The following is a 23,368-nucleotide window of genomic DNA, read 5'->3' on the forward strand; positions in this document are numbered from 1 at the left end:
CCTCAGAGTCCAAAAGTCTATCTCTTTCAGGTCAAAATTCTGGTGGTTCTTTCAGAAACCAGAGGAGAATCCCTATGGCATCAGGGCTGGTGAACAAACAAGGGTGGTCCCCACAATTAAGCCCATTGCCATTCACTGCACTTCTCTCCAACCCTGGGGTTTGAATGTGTATCTTTTCCCTGGATTCGAGCTCACATCCTTTAGTGTCTGAAGCCCTGAAAGCTTTCTCCAGGATCTATTTAAAGGTTTTGTCTTTCTGGTTAATGTTTTATTCTGTATGTGACTACTCCTTTGACACTTTGGTCTGATTTTGAGATCAGGCTATTTCAACTGAAGCTGGCTGAAAATGGCCTTTGGATCAATTCTTTCAGGATGGGACTGCTTCAGATGAAACTTCTGTTTTTTCAACGTTTGGCCTATTCCTTTGGGGGCTGTCCTCTGAAGACTGGCTAAAAAACCAAAGCCTTCAGGCTAGCTCCGTCAGGACCAAGCTATCTTCTAAGGACTGACTTGTAAGCTTTTTGAATTAAACCATTTGTGTTTCAAACTTTTTAAATTGTTTGAAAATTTTCTTTGCTCTAGAGGAAAATCCTCAGGAAATGGGATTTCAGTCACTTAACTATTAATATTTTGAGAGTGCTTTATCTACAGGGTCTCTAGTTGATTTTATGTATAAAAACAAGGGTGCTTCCTCATGTACATTTCTAAATAAATAGACCTGACCAAAGGCAATTTAAACAGAATCTCAATGGCAAGGATGGGGAACTTTTGAAATCCCCAAACTTCATTTCCTTAAAACTGAACTAGTTTAAAAATTTCCAGAAGTGATTGGAATACTTATTTTGATTGGTATTATGAAGCTTTCCAATGTTATAAGAAGCCTAAAATTGCCTCTCTGCAAAATATGATTTTAAGATTAACTAAAATCAGTAAATGATTATGAAAGAGGCATAAGAGGCATATGAAATAATGCTCAACATCAGTAATTATTAGAGAATATTAGACAAATGCAATTCAAAACTAAAATGAGATATCACCTCACACTGGTGAAAATGGTCACCGTAAAAAATCTACAAACAATAAACGCTGGAGAGGGTGTAGAGAAAATGGAACCCTCTAGCACTGTCAGTGGGAATGTAAATTGATACAGTCACTGTGCAAAACACAATGGAGCTTCCTTAGAAAACTAAGAATAGACTTTCTACACGATCCAGCAATCCCTCTACTGGGCAGGTGACCTGAAAAAAGATAAACAAACAAAAACAGACACATGGACCTAATGTTCATTGCAGCACTATTTATAATAGCCAGGTCATGGAAGCAACCTAAACGTCCATCACAGATGAATGGATAAATAAGATGTGGTACTTACAATGGAATATTACTTGGCCATAAAAAAGGAATGAAACTGGGTCATTTGTAGAGATGTGGATGGGCCTAGAGTCTTGTCATACAAAGTAAAGTAAGTCAGAAAGAGAAAAACAAATATCATATGTTAATACACACATGTGGAATCTATAAAAATGGTACAAATGAACCTGTTTCCAAGGCAGAAACAGAAAGACATACAGAACAAATGGATGAACACTAAGGGGGAAAAGGGAAGCTGGGATGAACTGGGAGATTGGTATTGTCATACACATATTGACATATATACACTATGTATAAAACAGATGACTAATGAGAACCTGATGTATATAGCACAGGGAACTCTACTTAATGCTCTGCAGTGACCTAAATGGGAAAGAAATCCATAAAAGAGAGAATGTATGTACACACAGAGATGATTCATTTTGCTGTATAGCAGAAACTGACACAACATTGTAAAGCAACTATACACAATAAATAAATAAATAAAATAATCGCAACTCAATTTAATCCAATTTAGGGGATGAACTGGAAGACACAGTTTTCAGGTCCTAAAGGAGAGTTGGATGAAGTCACCAAGCCTTGGGCATCAGAATGATCAAATTTAGTTTTCTTTTTTGCAAATGAAAAGGAAGGGAACACCTTTGGATTACACACCCAAAACACAGACCCCATCATCAACTTATAGAGTATTAAAGCTAGCAACCAGACCATGTGACACTAGGATACCGCCTTGCCTTTGTGCCTTACAGACTACTGTCCATTCGGTTAAGGCTACCAAGAAAACGTTCGTGTGATCCGTTTAAACACTTTTGTATCTGATACAGTGGAAGCTCTCCTGAATCCTCTCTGGATACATTCATCTTACCTTCTATGAAGCCCTTTTATTAACTGCCCTTCACATAACTCTTTTCTGTTATAATAACCTTAACCTGGCTACTCTTTACCCCCTCCATCACCCACAAGGTTCCTCATGACTGCTTAACACTGGTGCACCACCTCCTGTCTCCTCATAATGATCTACAGTAAATTCCATTGGATAATGTTGACTTTTCAAGGTTAACCAAAGGTTTTTATTTTAAAGGTGATGATGGCAAATAGTGTGCTGAGTATGCAATCATAATTTGTTTTGATGTTGCTAAGGCAGCATCTTTAATTTGTGGCTACTTTGGGTCAACAGGATAAACTACATGCTCTTAACATGAGCTTGAACTTAAGCCAAGGACAAAACTGCCAGTGCTTATACTAACAGTAGAAACTCTTTTGAAGTAGCTCACAACTGTGGAAGATTATGGAAGCAACATGGCCTCCTTATTTCCAGTGGAAATAAAATTTACAATGGACCCGATGGTCAGGAATTATTGTGTGTAAACATCTTACCTGCCACTTTAGCTGTTATTAACAGTTTGGTATATTCTAAACTTAAATTTCTTGAAGCTAAGAGGAAAGATCTTGCTGATACTTCTGCAAGGAATGTTGTCCTTAAAAGGACCAACAGCAGCCAAGCATCTGTCATGGTTCAAAAGTTATTTCCAAATTAGAATTTAGCAAAACTGGTTAAAGAGTACAGCAACTGGCCTCAGAAAAGCAAAAAATAAGATTGGAAATGCACCAACTATTGGTCTGATAAAAAGAGAAAGCTCTAGTTTGGACCAATAAGAACCCAGTCCTACCTGAGACTCTAACATAGCCACTCCTCACCACTGTACATGCATTAAACCATTGGTCTAATGACCAAAAAACTTTCATGAATCAGTATGGTAGGGAAACATTAACAACACCACAAGCAGTGCCTACCTCACTTATCCCACTTGTCCAAAGACAATCCAGGGAAGTCCATTCCTACTACCGTCAGGCATTCAAATACCTACTGCTCTCAGGTATTTTGCAAATGGTCTATATAAGGTTTAGCAACGAGACTTCATACAATTTCCTCTGTCTAATAGATATAAATGTTTCAGTCACAGTCTATATGTTTCCACACTGGACTGAAATATTCTCCTGTAGACTGGTTACTGTCTTTTCTGTGACTAAAGTTGGGAAAGATGATTCCTTCCTAGAAGAACTCCTTTTGAACTTCACGGAAATTGAGTAATCTATTTTATTGGCCAGGTACTTTGACAAGTGTTTGCTGTTTGGCTGGTTTTATAACATTCACACTGGTGTGGATTGTTGCACCAATTTTCTGGTTAAGATGAACAATCTAATTCCATCATTAAGACTCAATTGACAAAATCTGTAGAGGCCCTCCAAATATCTTGTCCAAAAGCACTGTGTTGGTCCTTCTATATCCCAGATTCACCACTTTTTATTTGCAAAAAGGAAAACTAAATCCTGTTGAGCTGAAGTAGCCACAAATTAAAGATGCTGCCTCACAACATCAAAACAAACGATGATAGCATTGTCAGCACACTATTTGCCATTGTCATCTTTTGAGATAGTGAAAGGATGCTCAGTGCACTTGACTTCTGCTTCTTTAGAGTCACAACTGCTAAAAGGAGAGATACTCCAATATTTCAAAGGTCTATTTGTTTCTATTAAAAATCATTATTAAAAAACTAACTAGACTATGACCTAGAAATCCAACTATGGGGCATACACCCTGAGAAAACCATAATTTAAAATGACACATGAGCCCCAGTATTCATTGCAGCACCATTTACAATAACCAGTACATAGAAGCAACATAAATGTCCATCAAAGGAGGAATGAATAAATAAGATGTGGTACATATACACCTTGGGCTATAACTCAGCCATAAAAAGAACATTATACATCATTTGTAGAGATGTGCATGAACCTAGAATCTGTCACACTGTGTGAAGTCAGGAAAACAAACATCATATATTAATGCATGCGTGTACAATCTAGAAAAACTGTACTGCTACTAAGTCGCTTCAGTCGTGTCAGACTCTGCAACCCCATAGATGGCAGCCCACCAGGCTCCCCCGTCCCTGGGATTCTCCAGGCAAGAACACTGGAGTGGGTTCCCATTTCCTTCTCCAGTGCATGAAAATGAAAAGTGAAAGTGAAGTCGCTCAGTCGTGTCCGACTCTTAGTGACCCCATGGACTGAGGCCCACCAGGCTCCTCTGTCCATGGGATTTTCCAGGCAAGAGTGCTGGACTGTATAGATGAACTTAATTTGCAGGGCACCAATAGGGTTGCCTTTTCATACTGTTCACGAGGTTCTCAAGGCAAGAATACTAAAGTGGTTTGCCATTCCCTTCTCCAACGGACCACGTTTGGTCACATTTTGACGCTTTTGAACTGTGGTGTTGGAGAAGACTCTTGAGAGTCCCTTGGACTGCAAGGAGATCAAATCAGTCAGTTCTAAAGGAAATCAGTCTTGAATAATCATTGGAACGACTGAGGATGAAGCTGAAGCTCCAATACTTTGGCCACCTGATGCAAACAATCAGGCTTTCTGACTCACTGGAAAAGACCCTGATGCAGGGAAAGATTGAAGGCAGGAGGAGAAGGGGACAACAGAGGATGAAATGGTTGGATGGCATCACTGACTTGATGGACATGAGTTTGAACAAGCTCCGGGAGTTGGTGATGGACAGGGAAGCTGATGTGCGGCAGTCCATTGGGTCACAAAAAAGTCGGACACGACTGAGCAACTGAATTCAATAGAGATGCAGACATAGAGAATGGATGTGTGAACGTAGGTGGGAAGATGAAGTGGGAGACCAGGATTGAAGTTAGGATTGACTCCTGATTTCCTCTTTCATTCTATAAAAATGTTCTCCTTCTCTCGCTATGTGGGGACTTGCATGTGGCTCGCCAGGGTCACTGACACTGAATTGTAATTCTCTGTTGATCCTAAGTAAACCCATCTTTGCTGGAGAAATATCTGGTAGTCTATTTGTTTCAGGCCAACACTGAATATATCTTCAAATATTTGTAGACTGATATTAAGGTCAAACACAACATTAAACTTTTTGGACAATTTTCTGAATTCAGTCAAGCTAGTTTAAGGATATATTCTAGTAAAATAGTCTGAGATACTTTAGTGAATCCACTGTTTGGCAGTTCAAACCCTTTCTAAATAAATATCAACTCAATTTTTCACTAAAATACAGATCTTTATAAATTATAAATTCCATTTTTTAATATCTTGATATATCAATCACTGAAACTAGCTTAATGTGTCATATGTCTTGAGATATAACTATTCAAAAACTGAACTGTAATACCAAAACTGGAAAATAGTTTTCTACATCAAATTAGTATTAACAGCTTTTTACATTTTTAAAAATGTTTGGATAGCTAACTCTTAGTGTGTTTCTCAAAAGTAGTTGTTCCCAGGCAGTCACAAAATTGAGTCATTCAAAATGACTTGCAAATGTCCACAGTGAACTTTATATACACTTTATGATTTGTCTAGGAATTGTGGATGGTATTTATTTTTACTTTACTAATTGCATACACTGTGATGTCAAAAAAATTAAACATAAAATGATTTACTTCACTACTATTATTTGCAAAATTTGAAAATTCAAACAAAAATATCCACAGTAGGTATGGCATTTTTTACAGTTTTTATACTGAGCAATTTGAATCAAACAGTTGTTTTAAATGAAGAATTGTTCCACAGACTATAAATAAGTTTAAGATTTAATTCTTCCAGTACTTATGCAAAGCAATTCTTAAAAGAAGTAAAAACAACTGGCCACAAATATTTTAAATGGATGCTCCGTAATGATTTTATAAGTGATAGTTCTGTATTAAAATAGTTCTTACCATAATCATTCCAGATCGGATATATAATTTATATATATATATTATATTAAATCTTTAAATTGATTTAAAAATTTTTGAAATAGTGTGTACATGGCTTTCCTGAATACATGGTTTTAAGTATCACATTTACCACTTTTATCAAAACAAGGTAATAAATACAACATTAAAACATGAACTCAGCATATAAAATACTCAAAATTATTTAAAAGAATATGCTCATTGTATATCCTTAAAAATTCAAATATACCTACACATATACAAACACATTACAAATATGGACAGAACAACCTGTAAAATTATCAAGACTTCTGGAATGCACAAATGTTAAATTTGACATTTTAGCAATTTGCTAGGAATCCAAAATATCCATAATAAGTAGTTATTTGTGGTTTGCTGAGAGAGACATTTCAAAAGCATACAAGGGTATACAAAACCAGTTACTAATACTTAGCTATCAAATGAATCGTCTGACAACCTAGGCTAATGTATCAATATGACTTGGGTTACTTTATTTTGATCTTACTTGAAATAATTCAGAAAGGGAAAAAAAATCATACTTAGTAAATATATTAATGTTACCATAGCCCTCATGTAACATAACTCATTATATGTAGCAAAATATGCATTAATTATGATTTTATTGTATATAGACAAAGTCATTTCATGCCTAAAAAACAATTTCTTTATAAACAGAAATGTGTTCTGGAGGATATTTGTAAACTTGGAGATTTCCTAAAACCTGAGGACATACCTTTTCTAAGTGCCAATAGCTTACTTTGTTAGGACTATATATAAGGATGACAATACTGTCACTATATATGATTTTTATTACATCCATTTAAAATATGTTCAACTACCTAAAGTATGGCTTACAGTTAATCACATAAGTGTTGGAATCTTCAACATAATTTTTCATACAGTATTATTTCTAAATGAGTATATATCCTCCATGGCTGATAACTGAGCATTCTAATTATAAATAACATCATAAAGTGCTAAAGAATCCTCAATAAATCATTTTAAAGTGTCAATAATCACACAGGCAATAGGTTATTTTTATGCTGAAATAGCAAAGCATATATTTTTTCAAAGCAAATATAAGAGCTTTCTACATAGACAAGAAAACAATTTATCACAGATCACATTTGCTCTGTTTTTGGCAAGATAAAGCAAAACAAAACAAAAAGATATTTAATGAAGGCAAAAAAGTCCTGTTTGGTTGTATATTCTGCAATGCCATTGCAAGTAAGATATTTTGCTCTCCCAGAGAAGGACATAGTTCGTATCTCTCATCATATGCACACACAGTTAATTTCTGCAGTGGCATAGGTATTCAGAACCATATAGCTCTAGATTTCAAATAATCTGCGTTAACTGAAGTTTCAAAATATTCTAAACTTTGGTGATTGCTAGTATATTAGATTATACAACAAATGTACTCACCCTTCTAATCTTACATCCGGCAGACTTCTGTTAAGGGCAATCAAATCACTGGCCATAAGGTTAAACTGATTGATTTTAAACAATTCTTTCATTTTCTCCTGGTCATCTTTAGGAATCAGCACAGCCTTTCCCATTTCTCCTGGCCCTTCTTGGTTTCTTGAAATAACAGCTGTAAGACACACACAGAGTACACATATACATACAAACATACAGATAATGAACTGAATATACAAACTCGTGTTGGATCAGATTCTAAAGTGTATTATTTATTAACTGGCTTAATAATACCATTGTCAAGTCTCTATTGCTACTTACAAGCCATACACTAAAGAAACAACTTATTTTAATTCATTAACTCAATGCTGCATGTTGTCCTTCAAATCTATCACATATTATATGATCTAACTAATCATTATGACTTAATAAATAAACAACACAAATACCAAAACTTCATACTTCTCTTTCATGTTTTTTTTAATACATTTACTAGAGAGGATGAAATTGAACTCTGGGCACACTATGTTGTGCAAAATAATGAAAGAGAAATTTTGAAAATGTACCAAGATTAGTTTATTTTCACATCCACTTGAAAATTTTGATATTTCAAATATCTACTGCCATTATATCTTTATGAAAGCAAGTAAGGTTGAGAATGTTTTATCCCCATCAGACTTTTATTCTTTTGTCAAATCATTTTCAAATAAGTAGAAAGAACTTTCATAGCAGTGACATATAATTTTAAATGTCAAGTTGGATTTGGAGGCTACATGTTTCATAACTGGAATTTCACAGAAGTATTCTGGGCTTGACTGTTTTTATTAAAAGCACTAAGGATTCTATATAAAGGCTAATGTTCTTCCATTACCTCCAAGTTATCACCACACTAATGTCCCTTCTAGCTATAAAATACATGACTCAGTGTGTGTATGTATAGGCATGTGCATACGTATGTCTGTATGTATGTTAACATATAAGAAGAAGACAGGTTCTAGTTAACCTAATCTACCCTTGATTTACTTTTCACAATGATATTAAACCAGGTACTGTGAAGAAATGTAGCTGTGGTTCTGACTCTTCCATCCTTTTGCTATATTATAGAAAATATATTATATACACATAATATATAATATTTTATATTATTTTATATTAATATAATTAAATTTTATATAAAATTAAAATGTTTTGAAATTTTAACTTCATATAATAATTTAAATTTAAATTTTTCTATAAAATATTATTATATTTTGTTATATTACAATATAATCTTACTGAGTTTCATTTCCATATATTTTAAAAGGCAAAGATTTGGTCCCAGATTACTTTAAAATATATTTTAAATTGAAATACATGTAATCCAACAGTTCCACTCCTGGGTATTTATCCTGAAAAAACTAAAATGCCAATTTGAAATGATTCATGTACCCCTATGTTCTAGCAGTGCTATTTATATGAGCCAAAGGACAGAAGCAACCCAAGTACTCATTGATACATGACTGGATTAGGAAGATGTGCATACATATATATGCATATATATGTATATATATATAATAGATGTAGCTAAACCATAAAAAGAATGAAATATTGCCATTTGCCAAAATACAGAGACCTAGAAAATACTACGCTTAGTGAAATAAGACAGAAAAAGATGAATACCTTATGATATTAATCACATCTGGGATCTAAAAAATAATACATGTGTGTGTACATGCAAAACAGAAACATACTCATAACATAGAAAACAAATTTAGGGTTATGAAAAAGGAACAGCAGAGGAGAGGGACAAGTCAGGATTACAGGATTAACAAACTGCTCTGCAGTGACTCATTGGAAAAGACCCTGATGATGGCAGGGATTGGGGGCAGGAGGAGAAGGGGACGACAGAGGATGAGATGGATGGATGGCATCACGGACTCGATGGACATGAGTGTGAGTAAACTCCAGGAGCTGGTGATGGACAGGGATGTCTGGCATGCTGCGATTCATGGGGTCGCAAAGGGTCGGACACGACTAAGCGACTGAACTGAACTGAACTGATGCATAAAGCAGGTAAGCAACAATGACTACTGTAGAGTATAGGGCATTATAACCAATATGTTATAATAACCTAAAATGGAATATAATCTGCAAAAAAAAAAAAAAAAAACTGAATCCCTATGCTGGACACCTAAAATTAACACAATATTGTAAATCAACTATACTTAATAAAAAAATTTAAAGAATACAAAGTATGTGAAAATAATCCATAAATTATAGCATTTTATAAAATGTTATAAAATAATGGAATAAGTCAAAACTAGGGCAGAACACAACAAGGAGAATTTTTTCTGATTTGACCATAGTTATAAAACATCAAGACTAATATTATAGGTAATACTGATATTACTGCTAATATACAATACGTTTTCAAGTCAATTACTTTCTGTGAAATGTTATTCTGACTTTGTAATGCCATGAGCCAAACTATAAAAGAGATTAGGCACTCTGGGGAACTTCAGGTATGGGTATCAGGAAGGTGATTAGCCTGTAAATCCTCTTATATGTAGAAAAATGGTAAGGACTGGGAAATTTTTAAATGAAAAAGATATCTCTAACTATTAAACAAATTACCTTATAGCTAATGAAGACTCCCATTCACTTTAACAAGCAAAAGTAGATATGAAGACAGGAATTTTATGAAAAAGTATATCACATTCAATTTGCAAATTAAAATTGTAACTGTAATATGTTTCTTCAGGAGTTAGTAAGTTTATTGTCCCTAAAATCAGATGGAGTTGTTGGAGCTTTGGGTGAACCTGTGTTGCTGATTAGACTATGGACTTAGATAGGTCTCCAAGTACTTTTCATTTTCCTGATTTATTTTTTAAGTTTTGATTCCATAGAAATTGTTAAAAGGAATTTCTATAGTTTCCTTAGGAATCTAATTCTGAAGCAAAGGATTTAATCAGGCTATATGATAGCACCCATTGATAACAAATATTTTATGTATGTGTCTGTATCTGTATCTATATGTATCTATAAGAAGATAGACTCTCAATCTAGTTTGGTAGAGATAGATAAATAGATATTTTACATATTCTGGTCTATAATCTTAATGTCAGAAAATATAGGATCAATGTTTTTTTTTTTTTTTTCTGGGAAAAAGGATGTTTGATTTTTGTTACATTAAAGATTTTAAAGAATTTGAGATTTAAAAAATTACAATTTTTAGAAGTTAAGAAAGTAATTCATTCACCATTCATAGGTCTTTAAAATGTCCTCTATAAATTCCAACAAAAATATATTACATTGCAGAAAATAGTAGCATCAATGCAATGCTACTAAGACTATGAAACAGATAGGATTGACTTCTAGTCTATGTAGAAAATCATGGAGCTCAACTATATCATTGTGGAGCATGAAAATCAAGTTACAGCACATGGAAGTACTTCCTTTTTGTAATACATTCAAAGCTGTGACCATGTCCTTGCTGAGTACTGTCAGTGACAGAGTAAGTGTATAATCTTGCAGTGCTATCAATAAATATAAAATCATCACAAACAGGATCCTTATTCCTAGAACTAGTTTGCAAGCACATATTAACATTCTCCTTAATTATTCTCAGCTTCTTAGTGAAAAGTAGATGACAACTTAACGCGTATCAGGTTAAGTGTCTCCTCCCCAAAGTTATATATATTTTTCTATAATAGCCTCTAATGAATGTATATTTGACATTTTACAAACTTTTTCCTTTTTTATGCATGAGCAGACCTACTGGTGTTTTTCACCTTGCTCATGAAAAAAATGCTAAGTGATTATACTGTGGAAGAAGCCTTTTTCTTTTCCTGCTCTTACCTGGCAGAATACATCTTTCTAGAAGAAACATTTTTTTTTCTTCTTCAAATAATATAAACAAAAAATAGAAAAGACTGTGCAATTTAGTATGAGGTATCTCCAGTACCTTTAAATAACAACCTCAATTTTTTTTCTCACCTGTTTTTCTCCTCTACATAGTTTAAAGAGAAAAAAAAAAAAAAGTCACCCACACACTCACCAAATACCATGCTCTTCCACAAAGTGAAAAACAAAAAGAACTGTCACTGAAGTATTGGTGTTACTTTTCAAGTCTTGGTAGGCAAATATAATAGAGAAGGCAACTAAATCTACATTATATCTTGACTTCACTTAAATATGATTGGAAATAGCCCAATTCCAAACCTGGTCTGGACTGTATAAACAGATTAATATACTATGTTGTCATGTCCTAGCTATTGTAAATAGTGCTGCTATGAACACTGGGGTACATGTGTCTTTTTCAATTATTATTTTCACAGAGTATATGCCCAGTAGTGGGATTGGTGGGTGATACGGTAGTTTTTGTCCTAGTTTTTTAAGTAACCTCTATACTGTTCTCCATGGTAGCTGTTACTAATTTACATTTCCACCAACAGTGCAAGATGGATGGGGTGGAGGGGGGAGATTCAGGAAGGAAGGGACATATATGTACTTATGGCTGATTATCTTGTTGAATAGCAGAAGCCAGCACAATATTGCAAAGCAATTATCCTCCAATTAAATTTTTTAAGTACTATGCTAGAAGTTATACTCTTTCTAATTATAAGATTAAATCACTTAAAATGATAACTTGACCCAAAATTACATTACAAAACTGGTTGAAATATAAAAGCAGAATCATTATATATGCACATATAAAACATATTTTACATTTTCTTTAACATAGTGCATACTGTATAGATTAAATTTGATTTATTCTATCATAGAATTTGCATTGATAAAAATGATAAACCCCAAAATATGAATCAACCAACTGATCAGTCTACCAAAAGGAACATATTAACTGCAATACTTGCTTATGTACATTGCATTATGAACACCTTTTCAGTCGCAGAAATGTCCAATTAACAACAAGCACTGTCTATTTGAAAAGAATAAAAAGAGATTCTTGTATTTGGGTGGGGGGAGGAACTTGAGTAAAAAAATTTAGGTCATTTTTAAACTTATTATGTTAAAGAACATAGTAATATATGTTGCATACTGGTAAAAGCATGACATTGGACCAAAATCTAAATGTCATCCTGAATAGCATACTTTCCAACAAATTTTTTCAAATTATATTTCCATCTGCAGATCTACTCAGTTGTTAATTTCTGTATACACTCCAGCTCTTCTCTACTTTTTATCAGTTTGAAATAGTCAACTGAAATAAATGTAATATCTTGACTTTTAATTTCTCTCATCTTTTAATATTCCTACTTCATTGCTAATAAATCATTTCCCTAAGACAATACTTTTCATCTTGTCAATCATAAATGTGTTTGTAGCAGAGTCAGAAAATGAGGAAATCACACTAGCACTTGGGACACTGTCTCACTATCCAAACCATTTTGCCTTCCATTCAGTGTTATCTGGCCCATGCTCTTTTGTCAAGCCACAGATACTGAGTTTATCAAGAATAATTCTTGTTAAAATAAAGGAACTCAGTATATCTTTGCTTTGGCCCATTTCCATTGTGTGTTAGTTGCTCAATCATGTCCGACTTTCTGTGATCCCATGGATTGTAGCCATCGAGGTTCCTATGTCCATGGGGTTCTCTAGGCACAAATACTGGAGTGGTTTTCAATTTCCTCCTTCAGGGGATCTTCCTGACCCAGGGATCAAACCCAATTCATCTGCATTGCAGGAGGATTCTTTACAGTCTGAGCTACCAGGAAAGCCATAATAGACTTCAAATATCAATACAATAGTATCAATATTATAATACAGAGCTTAATATATATACATATACATTTTATTTAATGTAGAAATAGATAATAATTCATTTATTACACCTTTGGAAAAACCCATGCATTTCTAAAAATCTGATTCATCTGCCAATATTTTTTTTTTTTTGAAAATTTTTACCATGGCCATATGTGGTGTTCTGGTTTTTGCCAATTAAATTTCAGTAACTAGATTTTTATGGAGTAAAAATGTTGCAAATAGCAAGCTTAAATGGGGTCAAGTCCAGCAGATATTAGCTACTGTTTCCCAACAGGATAGTCCCTCTTGTTAGATATTAATAAGGTAGCATTTTCCACCAGCTAAGTGAGAGATCAGGCTTCCCTGGTGGCTCAGTGGTAAAAGAATCTGCCTGCTAATGCAGGAGACATGGATTCCATCCCTGGGTTAAGATCTCCTGGAGAAGGAAATGGCAACTCACCCCAGTATTCTTGCCTGGGGAATACCACGGACAGAGGACTCTGGTGTATAAAATTATCCATGTGGTACTGAAAAATGTAAAATCTCTACTTCATATCTACTTTTGTATTAAAAATTAGTCCTCACAACCATTTAATATTAAGGTTGAGAATATTACATTTATGCATTATAAATAAATTTAGATACATTAACACAAGCTCAGAAATTTCTGATAGTGGCACACAGTTAAAATGTGCAAAGAATATGGCCTGAAGAGTGTTTAATTAGATCCTAAGCAGACTGTTAAGGAAACCATTTAAATAAAGCAGAGTATGCAACTAATCTATTTCAAATCCCAATTGTAACTTTTAATAAAAAGAGTAGTTTGTTTCACTATTACAAATGGTTCTAGATAGTAACTCAATACAAAGCATGACTGCTTAAATATATGCAGCTATTAGTCTTATAATCATGCATCTGTCTTTCTTATCCATAATTATTCTTCTATAAATATTTGAATGTTGAATGTTGACATGCAAACAACTAAGATCATGGCATCCAGTCCCATTGCTTCATGGCAAATAGATGTGAAAAAAGTGGGAGCACTGACAGATTTTATTTTCTTCGGCTCCAAAATCATGAGGACAGTGACTGTAGCCACAAAGTTAAAAGATGCTTGATCCTTTGAAGAAAATCTGTGACAAACCTAGACAGTGTGTATTAAAAAGCAGAGATTACCACTTCACTGACAAAGATCTGTATAATCAAAGCTATGGTTTTTACAGTAGTCATGTACAGATGTGAAAACTGCACCATTAAAGAAGGCTGAGCACCAAAGAATTGATGCTTTTGAATTGTGGTACTGGAAAAGACTCTTGTGAGTCCCTTGGACAGCAAGGAGATCAAACCAGTCAATCCTAAAGGAAGTCAGTCCTGAATGTTCACTGGAAGGATTAATGCTGAAGTCTCAATGCTTGATGTGAAGAACTGACTCAGTGGATAAGACCCTGATGCTGGGAAAGATTGAAGACAGGAGGAGAAGGCAGTGACAGTGGATAAGATGATCAGATAGCATTGCAAACTCAGTGAACATGATTTGAGCAAGCTCCAGGAGAGAGTGAAGGACAGGAAATTCTGGGGTGCTGCAGCCCATGAGGTTGAAAAGAATCAGACATGACTCAGCAACTGAACAACAAATAAAATATTTAAATAACTTTAGTGTTGTATAAATGGAATTTATATGCCAGTGCATATATGTACTATAGTAGATACCCATATCATTCATTTGTGTAATATCCTGTAAAAGACAATGAAACATAGCTTATAAATTATGACTCTGAATTCTTTTATAAGAATACATTCTAAAGAAATAAAGATAAGCACAAAGTTTTACTGGCATAGATGATTAAAGTAATATCTTGTGTTTTTACATGCTGGAGAAAATCCATAAATTCTCTCTTTCCATATAGACAGACTGTGTTAAATACTGTGTGTATTACATATAGACTATGCTAAATACTGTATATATTTTACATACAAAATACACTGTTATATTCACATTCAGAAAACAAAAAGTGGTTAAAATTATTCTAAAGAAAACTTAATAATGTAAAAGATATTCATATTATACTTAAATGAAGAAAGGGGTCATGAAATAATGCTACAAAGTTAGTCAATTTCTATATAAAAAAGCTATGTGACATATAAACATATGTCAAGGGGGACTAACAGTAGTTTATTAGAAGACCTTTTACATTTTTTCTTTAGTAGCATCCTTATTTTTTAAATCAGTTCAACTGTACCTAATAAGGTGATTTCAGCCATGCATTAACCAAAACGCTGGTTGGTTGATATACGATGATGATTGATATAACATGGCTTTTACAGTGAAAGATACTGAAGTTGTTAGTAGATATTCAGTTCAGTTGCTCAGTTGTGTCCGACTCTGTGACACTCTGAATCGCAGCACACCAGGCCTCCCTGTCCATCACCAACTCCCGGAATTCACTCAGACTCACGTCCATCGAGTCAGTGATGCCATCCAGCCATCTCATCCTCTGTCGTCCCCTTCTCCTCCTGCCCCCAATCCCTCCCAGCCTTAGGGTCTTTTCCAATGAGTCAACTCTTCACATGAGGTGGCTAAAGTACTGGAGTTTCAGCTTCAGCATCATGCCCTCCAAAGAAATCCCAGGGCTGATCTCCTTCAGAATGGACTGGTTGGATCTCCTTGCAGTCCAGGGGACTCCCAAGAGTCTTCTCCAACACCACAGTTCAAAAGCATCAATTCCTCAGCACTCAGCTTTCTTCATAGTCCAGCTGTCACATCCATACATGACCACTGGAAAAACCATAGCCTTGACTAGACAGACCTTTTTGGCAAAGTAATGTCTCTGCTTTTCAATATGCTATCTAGGTTGGTCATAACTTTTCTTCCAAGGATTAGGGGCATGAAAAAGAAAGGATCAGTGTTGAGTGGAGTTTCTGAAGGGAGGAAAGCTACTTAATATACATAAGATGACAAGCAGGTAAAAGAGTATCAAAGAATGATGGTTGTTTTAGCAGGAAAGTTCCTCATAGGAGCTTCACTGCAATTTACAGTTAAGGAATAAGGGAAACACTGAGCAGCTAAGCAGGGACAAAAAATAAATTAAAAAGGCTTCCCAAGTGTCTAAGTGGTAAAGAATCTACCTGCCATTTCAGGAAACACTGGGTTGGATTCCTGGGCCAGGAAGACCCCTGGAGAAGGAAATAGCAACCCACTCCAGTATTTTTGCCTGGAAAATTCCACGGACAGAGGATACTGGCAGGCTACAGTTGCCAGTTACATGGGGTTGCAAACAGTCAGACACAATAGAGCATACACACATACATATGGGGACAAATAGCAAAATTATTGGTTCCTTTTTAGGAAGAAGCAAATTTTTATATTAATATCAATATTTTCCTCTTTCTTTTCACAGCCATCCTTAAAAAACACTCGACATGTCTATTCTTATGTACAGCTAAGAGGTTGTTAGGCATATGTTAGTCATAAATGTTTCCTGGAAGCAATGGATCCAATTTTTTAAATGTTCACTAAAGTGATAAAATAATGCTGAAACATGAAACTATTTCCTCCTGCATTAAAAATGAGCTTCCTCATTTATAGTATTTAAATTGTCTTCAGCTTGCAATGGCTCTAGTAATAGCCTAACTTTTAGCTTTAAATAGGAAATTTCCCCATCCTCCCACCTCTCTCTACATGGCCAAAAAAATAAATAAATAAAAATCTTTGGAAACAAAAGCACCAGTTTTGGCTTTAAACCACCCTTTGTAAGGTGAAACTGCAGTGGACCAATGACCATTTTAAAGAAGCCCCCTGGGTTACCCAACATTACAAATTATTCCTAAGATATACAATAATAAATTCTTAGCATGTGATATACCATCACACATGTGATTCATCAAGTGCACAAAAATATACACACTTTGGCCAAAAAATGAAAGAGCACTGCATTCATTGACTGTGCATCTAATTGAGGTAGTAAAGACATATCTTTAAAATAATTCCTGAATGTAACATTTTAATTATTATGAAGCTGTATAAGATGTCCAATAATGCTAAAATTTATTAGCTACTATTAGTCACAGAAAATGTGAGGCAAATATTACTTGGTAGATTCTTATGATTCCATATGTTAGAAGCAAAAAAATAAATCTTTCATAGAGGTCTGCAATTAAAAATTATAAAATACTGTGAGCAGAAAAATGGATTATCTCAAATACCTTAAAGTATTTTAAGTCATAAAATTAAATCAGCTGCTGGATTGTGGGGGTTTTTTTATTGCAATTTTGTGGAGTGTCTTTATTTGGCTCAGGAGGCCTCCCTCTGTGCTTCCCAGGTGGTGCTGGTGGTAAAGAACCCATTTGCCAATTCAGGAGATGCAAGAGACACAGGTTTGATCTTTTGCTTGGGAACATCTCCTGGACTAGGAAATGGCAACCCACCCCAACACTGTTGCCTAGGGTTTTCCTGGAAAAGTCAACGCCTTGAAATTCTTACAAGGGAAGTTCCGTGACAGAGAAGCCGGGAGGGCTAAAGTCCATGGGGCTCAAAGAGTCAGACGCAACTGAGAGCATATATACATACAGGCCTTCCTCTGCACTAACTCCAGCCTGATGTGCCAAGGGTGGCTGACCTCTCACATCATCCAAGTTCCCTTATCCTTTGATTTCTGGTAGGGAAGGCACTGAAGGATATTATGGAATAGGAAATGAATAGACATTAGGGAATAGGAGATGAAGGGATATCAGGGATTAGGAGATGGATAAATTGGGGGTATTTATTTCCCTGGCTTCCTTTCTGTGGGATTGCTGATAGTTGGTTCTCTCATTCTCAAAAATAATTTACTTCATGGCGAGTGCCCTAGTGCTGCTTAGTCACTTCAGTTGTGTCCGACTCTGTGCGACCCCATAGACGGCAGCCCACCAGGCTCCCCCGTCCCTGGGATTCTCCAGGCAAGAACACTGGAATGGGTTGCCATTTCCTTTTCCAATTCATGAAAGTGAAAAATGAAAGTGAAGTCACTTAGTCGTGTCCGACTTGTAGCGACCCCATGGACTGCAGCCTACCATGCTCGTCCGTCCAAGGGATTTTCCAGGCAAGGGTACTGGAGTGGGGTGCCATCTCTTTCTCCAGGAGTGCCCTATGACCAGTTAATAAAGGAAAAATTGGTACAATCCTAGATTAACTAAGAATCTACTGGTACTTGCTAAAAGCTGTTACCTCACATCTAATCAGGGGCAGTTCTGCGGGAGACCAGGGTTTGATCCCTGGGTAGGGAAGAATGTAAAGGATGCCCACTCCAGTATTCTGGACTGGAGAATTCCATGGACTCTATAGCCCATGGGGTCACAAAAAGTGAGACATGACTGAGCAACCTTCACTTAAAGGAAAACCCCTATCAGGCAGAAAGTCAGAGAGGAAATTTGGCTGAATACTGTGTGACAGAGAGATGGTTTGAATTAGGAATCTACATTCATTGATGAACTGTGGCTAACAGGTTGGACAATTTGTAGGGGACTAAAAACACCAAGATTGGAAAATCAATTGCAAAAAGGTCTGATGGAGGAGTATATGAGTGGTTCCCTTGAAATGTGCAAATGAGATGAAGATTCAGGTCCCATGGCATCCTCCAGAGAATCCTCCATGGCAGAGGAGTCTCTCAATAATCACATGGACAAAATTATCCTTCCTATAGCTGTCAATCCCCCACCCCCACCCTCCCGCCAAGTTATTCCAGTGCTTGCTCAATGGGAGAGGTACTAACAGGTCACAATGACATATATGAAGAATACACACTGGTTTGATAACATGAACTTCTCAACACAATTGATGTGGTATGACCACCCAACTTGCCAATAATAGAAGCCATTTATATGGCACCATTGTTGACCAACTTGTTAGCATACATGCTAAGTCGCTTCAGTCGTGTCAGACTCTGTGCAACCCTATGGACTGTAGCCCACCAGCCTCTTCTGTCCAAGGGACTGTCCAGGCAAGAATACTGGAGTGGGTTGCCATGTCCTCCTCCAGGGGATCTTCCCAACTGAGTGATCAAATCCATCTCTTAGGTCTCTTCCATTGGCAGCAGGGGTCTTTACCACTAGCACCACCTGGGAAGACCCCGCTTATATGAGGTCAATTCTATCAGACCCCTTTCATCACTGTGGGAAAAAAAGTCTTCTCAAAGGGAGAAACAGATATCTGGGATCTGTCTTCTCCAGTCATGATATTGTCAGTGCCACCATTTGTAGACTTTCAAAATCTTTTTTTTCCTTGTGTTTTGACATAATCTTACCATAGATTGGGGAAAATAATTTATGGGGGGAAAATGAAACATGACTATGTGTCCACCAAAAAAACAAAAAACAAAAAAACCTGACTGCTCTCAAGCTCTCAATGGACTTGATAGAATGGAATAATCTGCTAAAGACTATGATAGCAACTTTGGTGAGACAAAATCTTGTGAATTGGGCATGGCATCTCATAGGATGTCATGTGCCTTAAAGCACTATTCAATGCAAGATGTCATATCTCCTAAAAAAGAATGCACAGGTCCAGACACCAAAGGAGGATGTAAAAATGGCGTCTTTGAGCAAAGTTGCTGAAGCAATATTTTTATCACTACAATCCAGCTTTTATGGGGAGAAGGATACTAGTTTCCATGCAGAAAAAATGCTTCCACTAGAGAACATAATCAAGGCTCTGTAAAATTTGAAATTGAGTCTGCCCTCTGGCCATTATGAGCTCCTTAAGCTGTTGAACCTTCTCTGCAGAGAAAGGGAACACATCATGATTGAAGTGATTGATGTTATTCACCAGTTGAAAATGAGATTGCTGCCACATAAGGGGGGTGGGTAAGAGAACAATTTCTGAACCTAGAGGTTACTCTGGAGTGTCTCATTTCTGTGATAGACTGGGTAATAGAATAACGGAGCAACACAATAAAGGTAGAGGCTTCCCATGTGGAGCTAATGGTAAAGAATCTGCTAGCTAATGCAGGAGACACAAGAGACATGGGTTTGGCTCCTGGGTCGGGAAGATACCCTAGAATAGGAAATATCAATGCCCTCCACTATTATTGCCTGGAAAATTTCATGAACAGAGGAGTCTGGCGGGCTACAGTCCATGGAGCTGCAAAGAGTCAGGACACGACTGAGCAAGTGATCACACAATAAAGGCAGATCAACAAGGCTTATCACACAGGATCATACCATCAGGTATAGAATACTGTACAGGCTAGTTATTGACACAGCTTAGGCTACACATAGAATAATTGTAGCTAAAAGGATATATAATTATCCTCTAAGACCTCATGAGCAGCTAAATATCATAAGACTATAACAGCTGTATTTTATGTTAATTCATTTCCCTACTTTTTTTTTTTCTAGATTACCTTTTACAAGGAGCACTGAGGTTTACTAACATCTTAGATTTTGTTTGGGAAAATGATAAAACATCAATTCATAAGAATATGGTAGTTGATGGTATTTACATATCCCTTATACTTGGGACATATATTTTTCATCTAAAAACGCTCATATGCTGGGGAAAAAAAAAGAAGAAATGGAATGCAGTAACTTTTCCATTTGTTCTTCCAGATCCACATTCCATTCTTAACCTTTCTCCAACTCTGTCCCAGGAGGCTGACTTGAATGGACTAGGTCTGTGGACTTCTCTGGCTTCAGATTGAATTTGGCCAATGAAAGTAAGCAATAAGAAGATGAACAGCAAGACAAAAATAAAATTAAGTCATTTACTGCTTCTTCCTTGTGTCACAGGTGCAAATGACTCTGTACTCAAACTAAAGATGTATTTTTTTTTTTAATCAGTTCATATAATGGCTTCCTCCCCTCCACTTAAAGTCCAAAGTGGTAGTGACTTAACCCCTGATAAGAGCCACCATATACAACCATCTTTCATTGTGTTCTCCAAACTCTGTTGATTCTTTTGAAAATAACTCTTGTATTATACTCTCCTTGGTGGCTTGCTTGAAAGTGCCATCTGTTTCCTGCTGATTAAAGATTAAAAAGATATGTGGGAGATGTAGTGAATTCCCCACTTACGTGACAAAGTTTATGGTTCAACCTATCATTTTCTCGGGACTGAATTTCACTTTAACTCAATAATATACTTTCTTAACAGTCTTCATTTTTTCACTCATGTTCTCTAATCAATTTAAAAAATGCATGAGTACTTTTTGTAATAAATTATATTTTTGTTGATATTATAGTAAACCAAATATAAAACATTAGTGGTAATGCAAAAAATAAAGAAAAATTCTAATATATTCTTTTCTCACTCCAATGAAGTAACATAGGGTATGTACAACACATTTTGGAAATTACTGTAGATGCAGTGGTGGTAACAGGCATTTCTGCTGGTCTCAAGACATTTTGATGTCAAAAAATGTCATCTGTTGTCATCATTGGCTGGTTGTTAAGCAAGTTCTACTTCATTTTGGTACTCACATCTTGATACTAGGCATGCAGTTGACCTTCTTACTGATTATCCTTAATAGTATAATATCAAGAAAAATATAAAATTACTGGATAGGGTTTCCTAGGGCAAATATATGGATTAAGTTCAAATGACAAACATGCTCTGCTGCCTTAACTGAAAACCACAGTCACATTTATTGGAATAAGGTGTGTTAACATAGTGTATATATGTGTGCATTCTGATGTGGAATGGCAAGTGGGCTTGAGTAGGGGGAGGACAAAAACTGAGAAAGGAAGATTAGAATGGTGGGGCACATAGAGTCAAATCATGAAAGTAAAATTTCTTGCTTCATTTAAAGTGTTAATAAAAATGTATTCCTTGAAGTAGGAAATAGTGCCAATTTCTATTGACACTAAAAACATCATGGGGATAAATTGAAGGCTTGTAAGTTTTGCATGTTAGAATGATCAGGTATTGTTACCCTGAGAGGAAGATCACATTTTTATCAGTAAATTCAGAAAAATGAAATTATATCAGTTCTTTAATTTAGTTGTCAAGTAATGAACTCAAATTATGGTTACTTGATTTTTAAGCTGCTCTTTTTTTTGGTGGGGGTGGGGTGTGGCGGCAAGAATACTGGAGTGGGTTGCCATTCCCTTGGTTACTTGATTTTTAAATCAGATCTTTTTTCAGAAGCTCCAGCAATAATTTCAGGCCATCAAAATAAACTGATGTAAATTTGCTGCAAGAGGCACCATGATGTGAAATGTAATATTTTGCTAATTATTTTTTATGGAGACAATTTCTGGTAAAAAAAAAAAAAAAAAAAGTCCAATATTCTACCCAAACTAAAAGCTAACCTCACGGATCACACAGCTAATCACTAACTGCCTTGTGCCTCCACTGCTTATGTTTATGTTTCGGGCATTACAACATTTTATTGGCCATCTGTATAAATATGCTGATCTTTGCATTTATTTGCAGATATTGTAAATCTTATTGCTTAGCATTAATTTTCTAAGTTGTGAGTTTTTCATCATCTCCAGGCATTTTCTGTTAGTTAATAATAATAATAAACAACCAAAATACTAACAATATACTTCAATAAAGAGTGACTTATTTAATAGTCAATATAATTAAACTGAATATATTATTTCATGTATTTAATAATGTAATATAGTTTAATAATGCAAATATGTTATCAACATTTCCCTGATAGATCAATTGGTAAAGAAGCTGCTCCAACGCAGGAGACACCAGTTTGATTCCTGGGTCAGGAAGATCCACCGGAGAAGGGATAGGCTACCCTCACCAGTATTCCTGGGCTTCCCTTGTGGCTCAGCTGGTAAAGAATCTGTCTGCAATGTGGTAGACCTGGGTCCAATCGCTGGGTTGGGAAGATCACCTGGAGGAGGGCATGGCAAGCCACTCTGGTATCAATGCCTGGAGAATTCCATGGGCTGTATAGTCCTTGGGGTTGCAAACAGCCTAACATGACTGCGCGACTTTCACTTCCCTTCACATCAAAATTTCAGAAATCTATCATACACTGCAAATATCTTAAAGTATCCACATATTCTAGGAACTCACCATTCAAAATACACAAAGACTAAATCAAAACTCATAAGCATTTACTGTCTGTGCAAAGATA

The 23,368-nt window shown here is 35.8% G+C and overlaps 1 protein-coding gene across 1 annotated transcript in view; it reads right to left on the reverse strand.

The window, feature by feature from the left end:
- The window catches only part of GALNT13 (polypeptide N-acetylgalactosaminyltransferase 13), a 572,168-nt gene that overhangs the window by 353,898 nt on the left and 194,902 nt on the right, over positions 1–23,368 (reverse strand). Inside the window, exon 2 of the mRNA XM_052664343.1 lies at positions 7,560–7,728. Coding sequence (XP_052520303.1) covers positions 7,560–7,728 — 169 coding nt within the window. The remainder of the gene's footprint in view (positions 1–7,559; positions 7,729–23,368) is intronic.

Source organism: Budorcas taxicolor, chromosome 2 (assembly GCF_023091745.1).
Source record: "Budorcas taxicolor isolate Tak-1 chromosome 2, Takin1.1, whole genome shotgun sequence".
Classification (NCBI taxonomy): Eukaryota; Metazoa; Chordata; class Mammalia; order Artiodactyla; family Bovidae; genus Budorcas; species Budorcas taxicolor.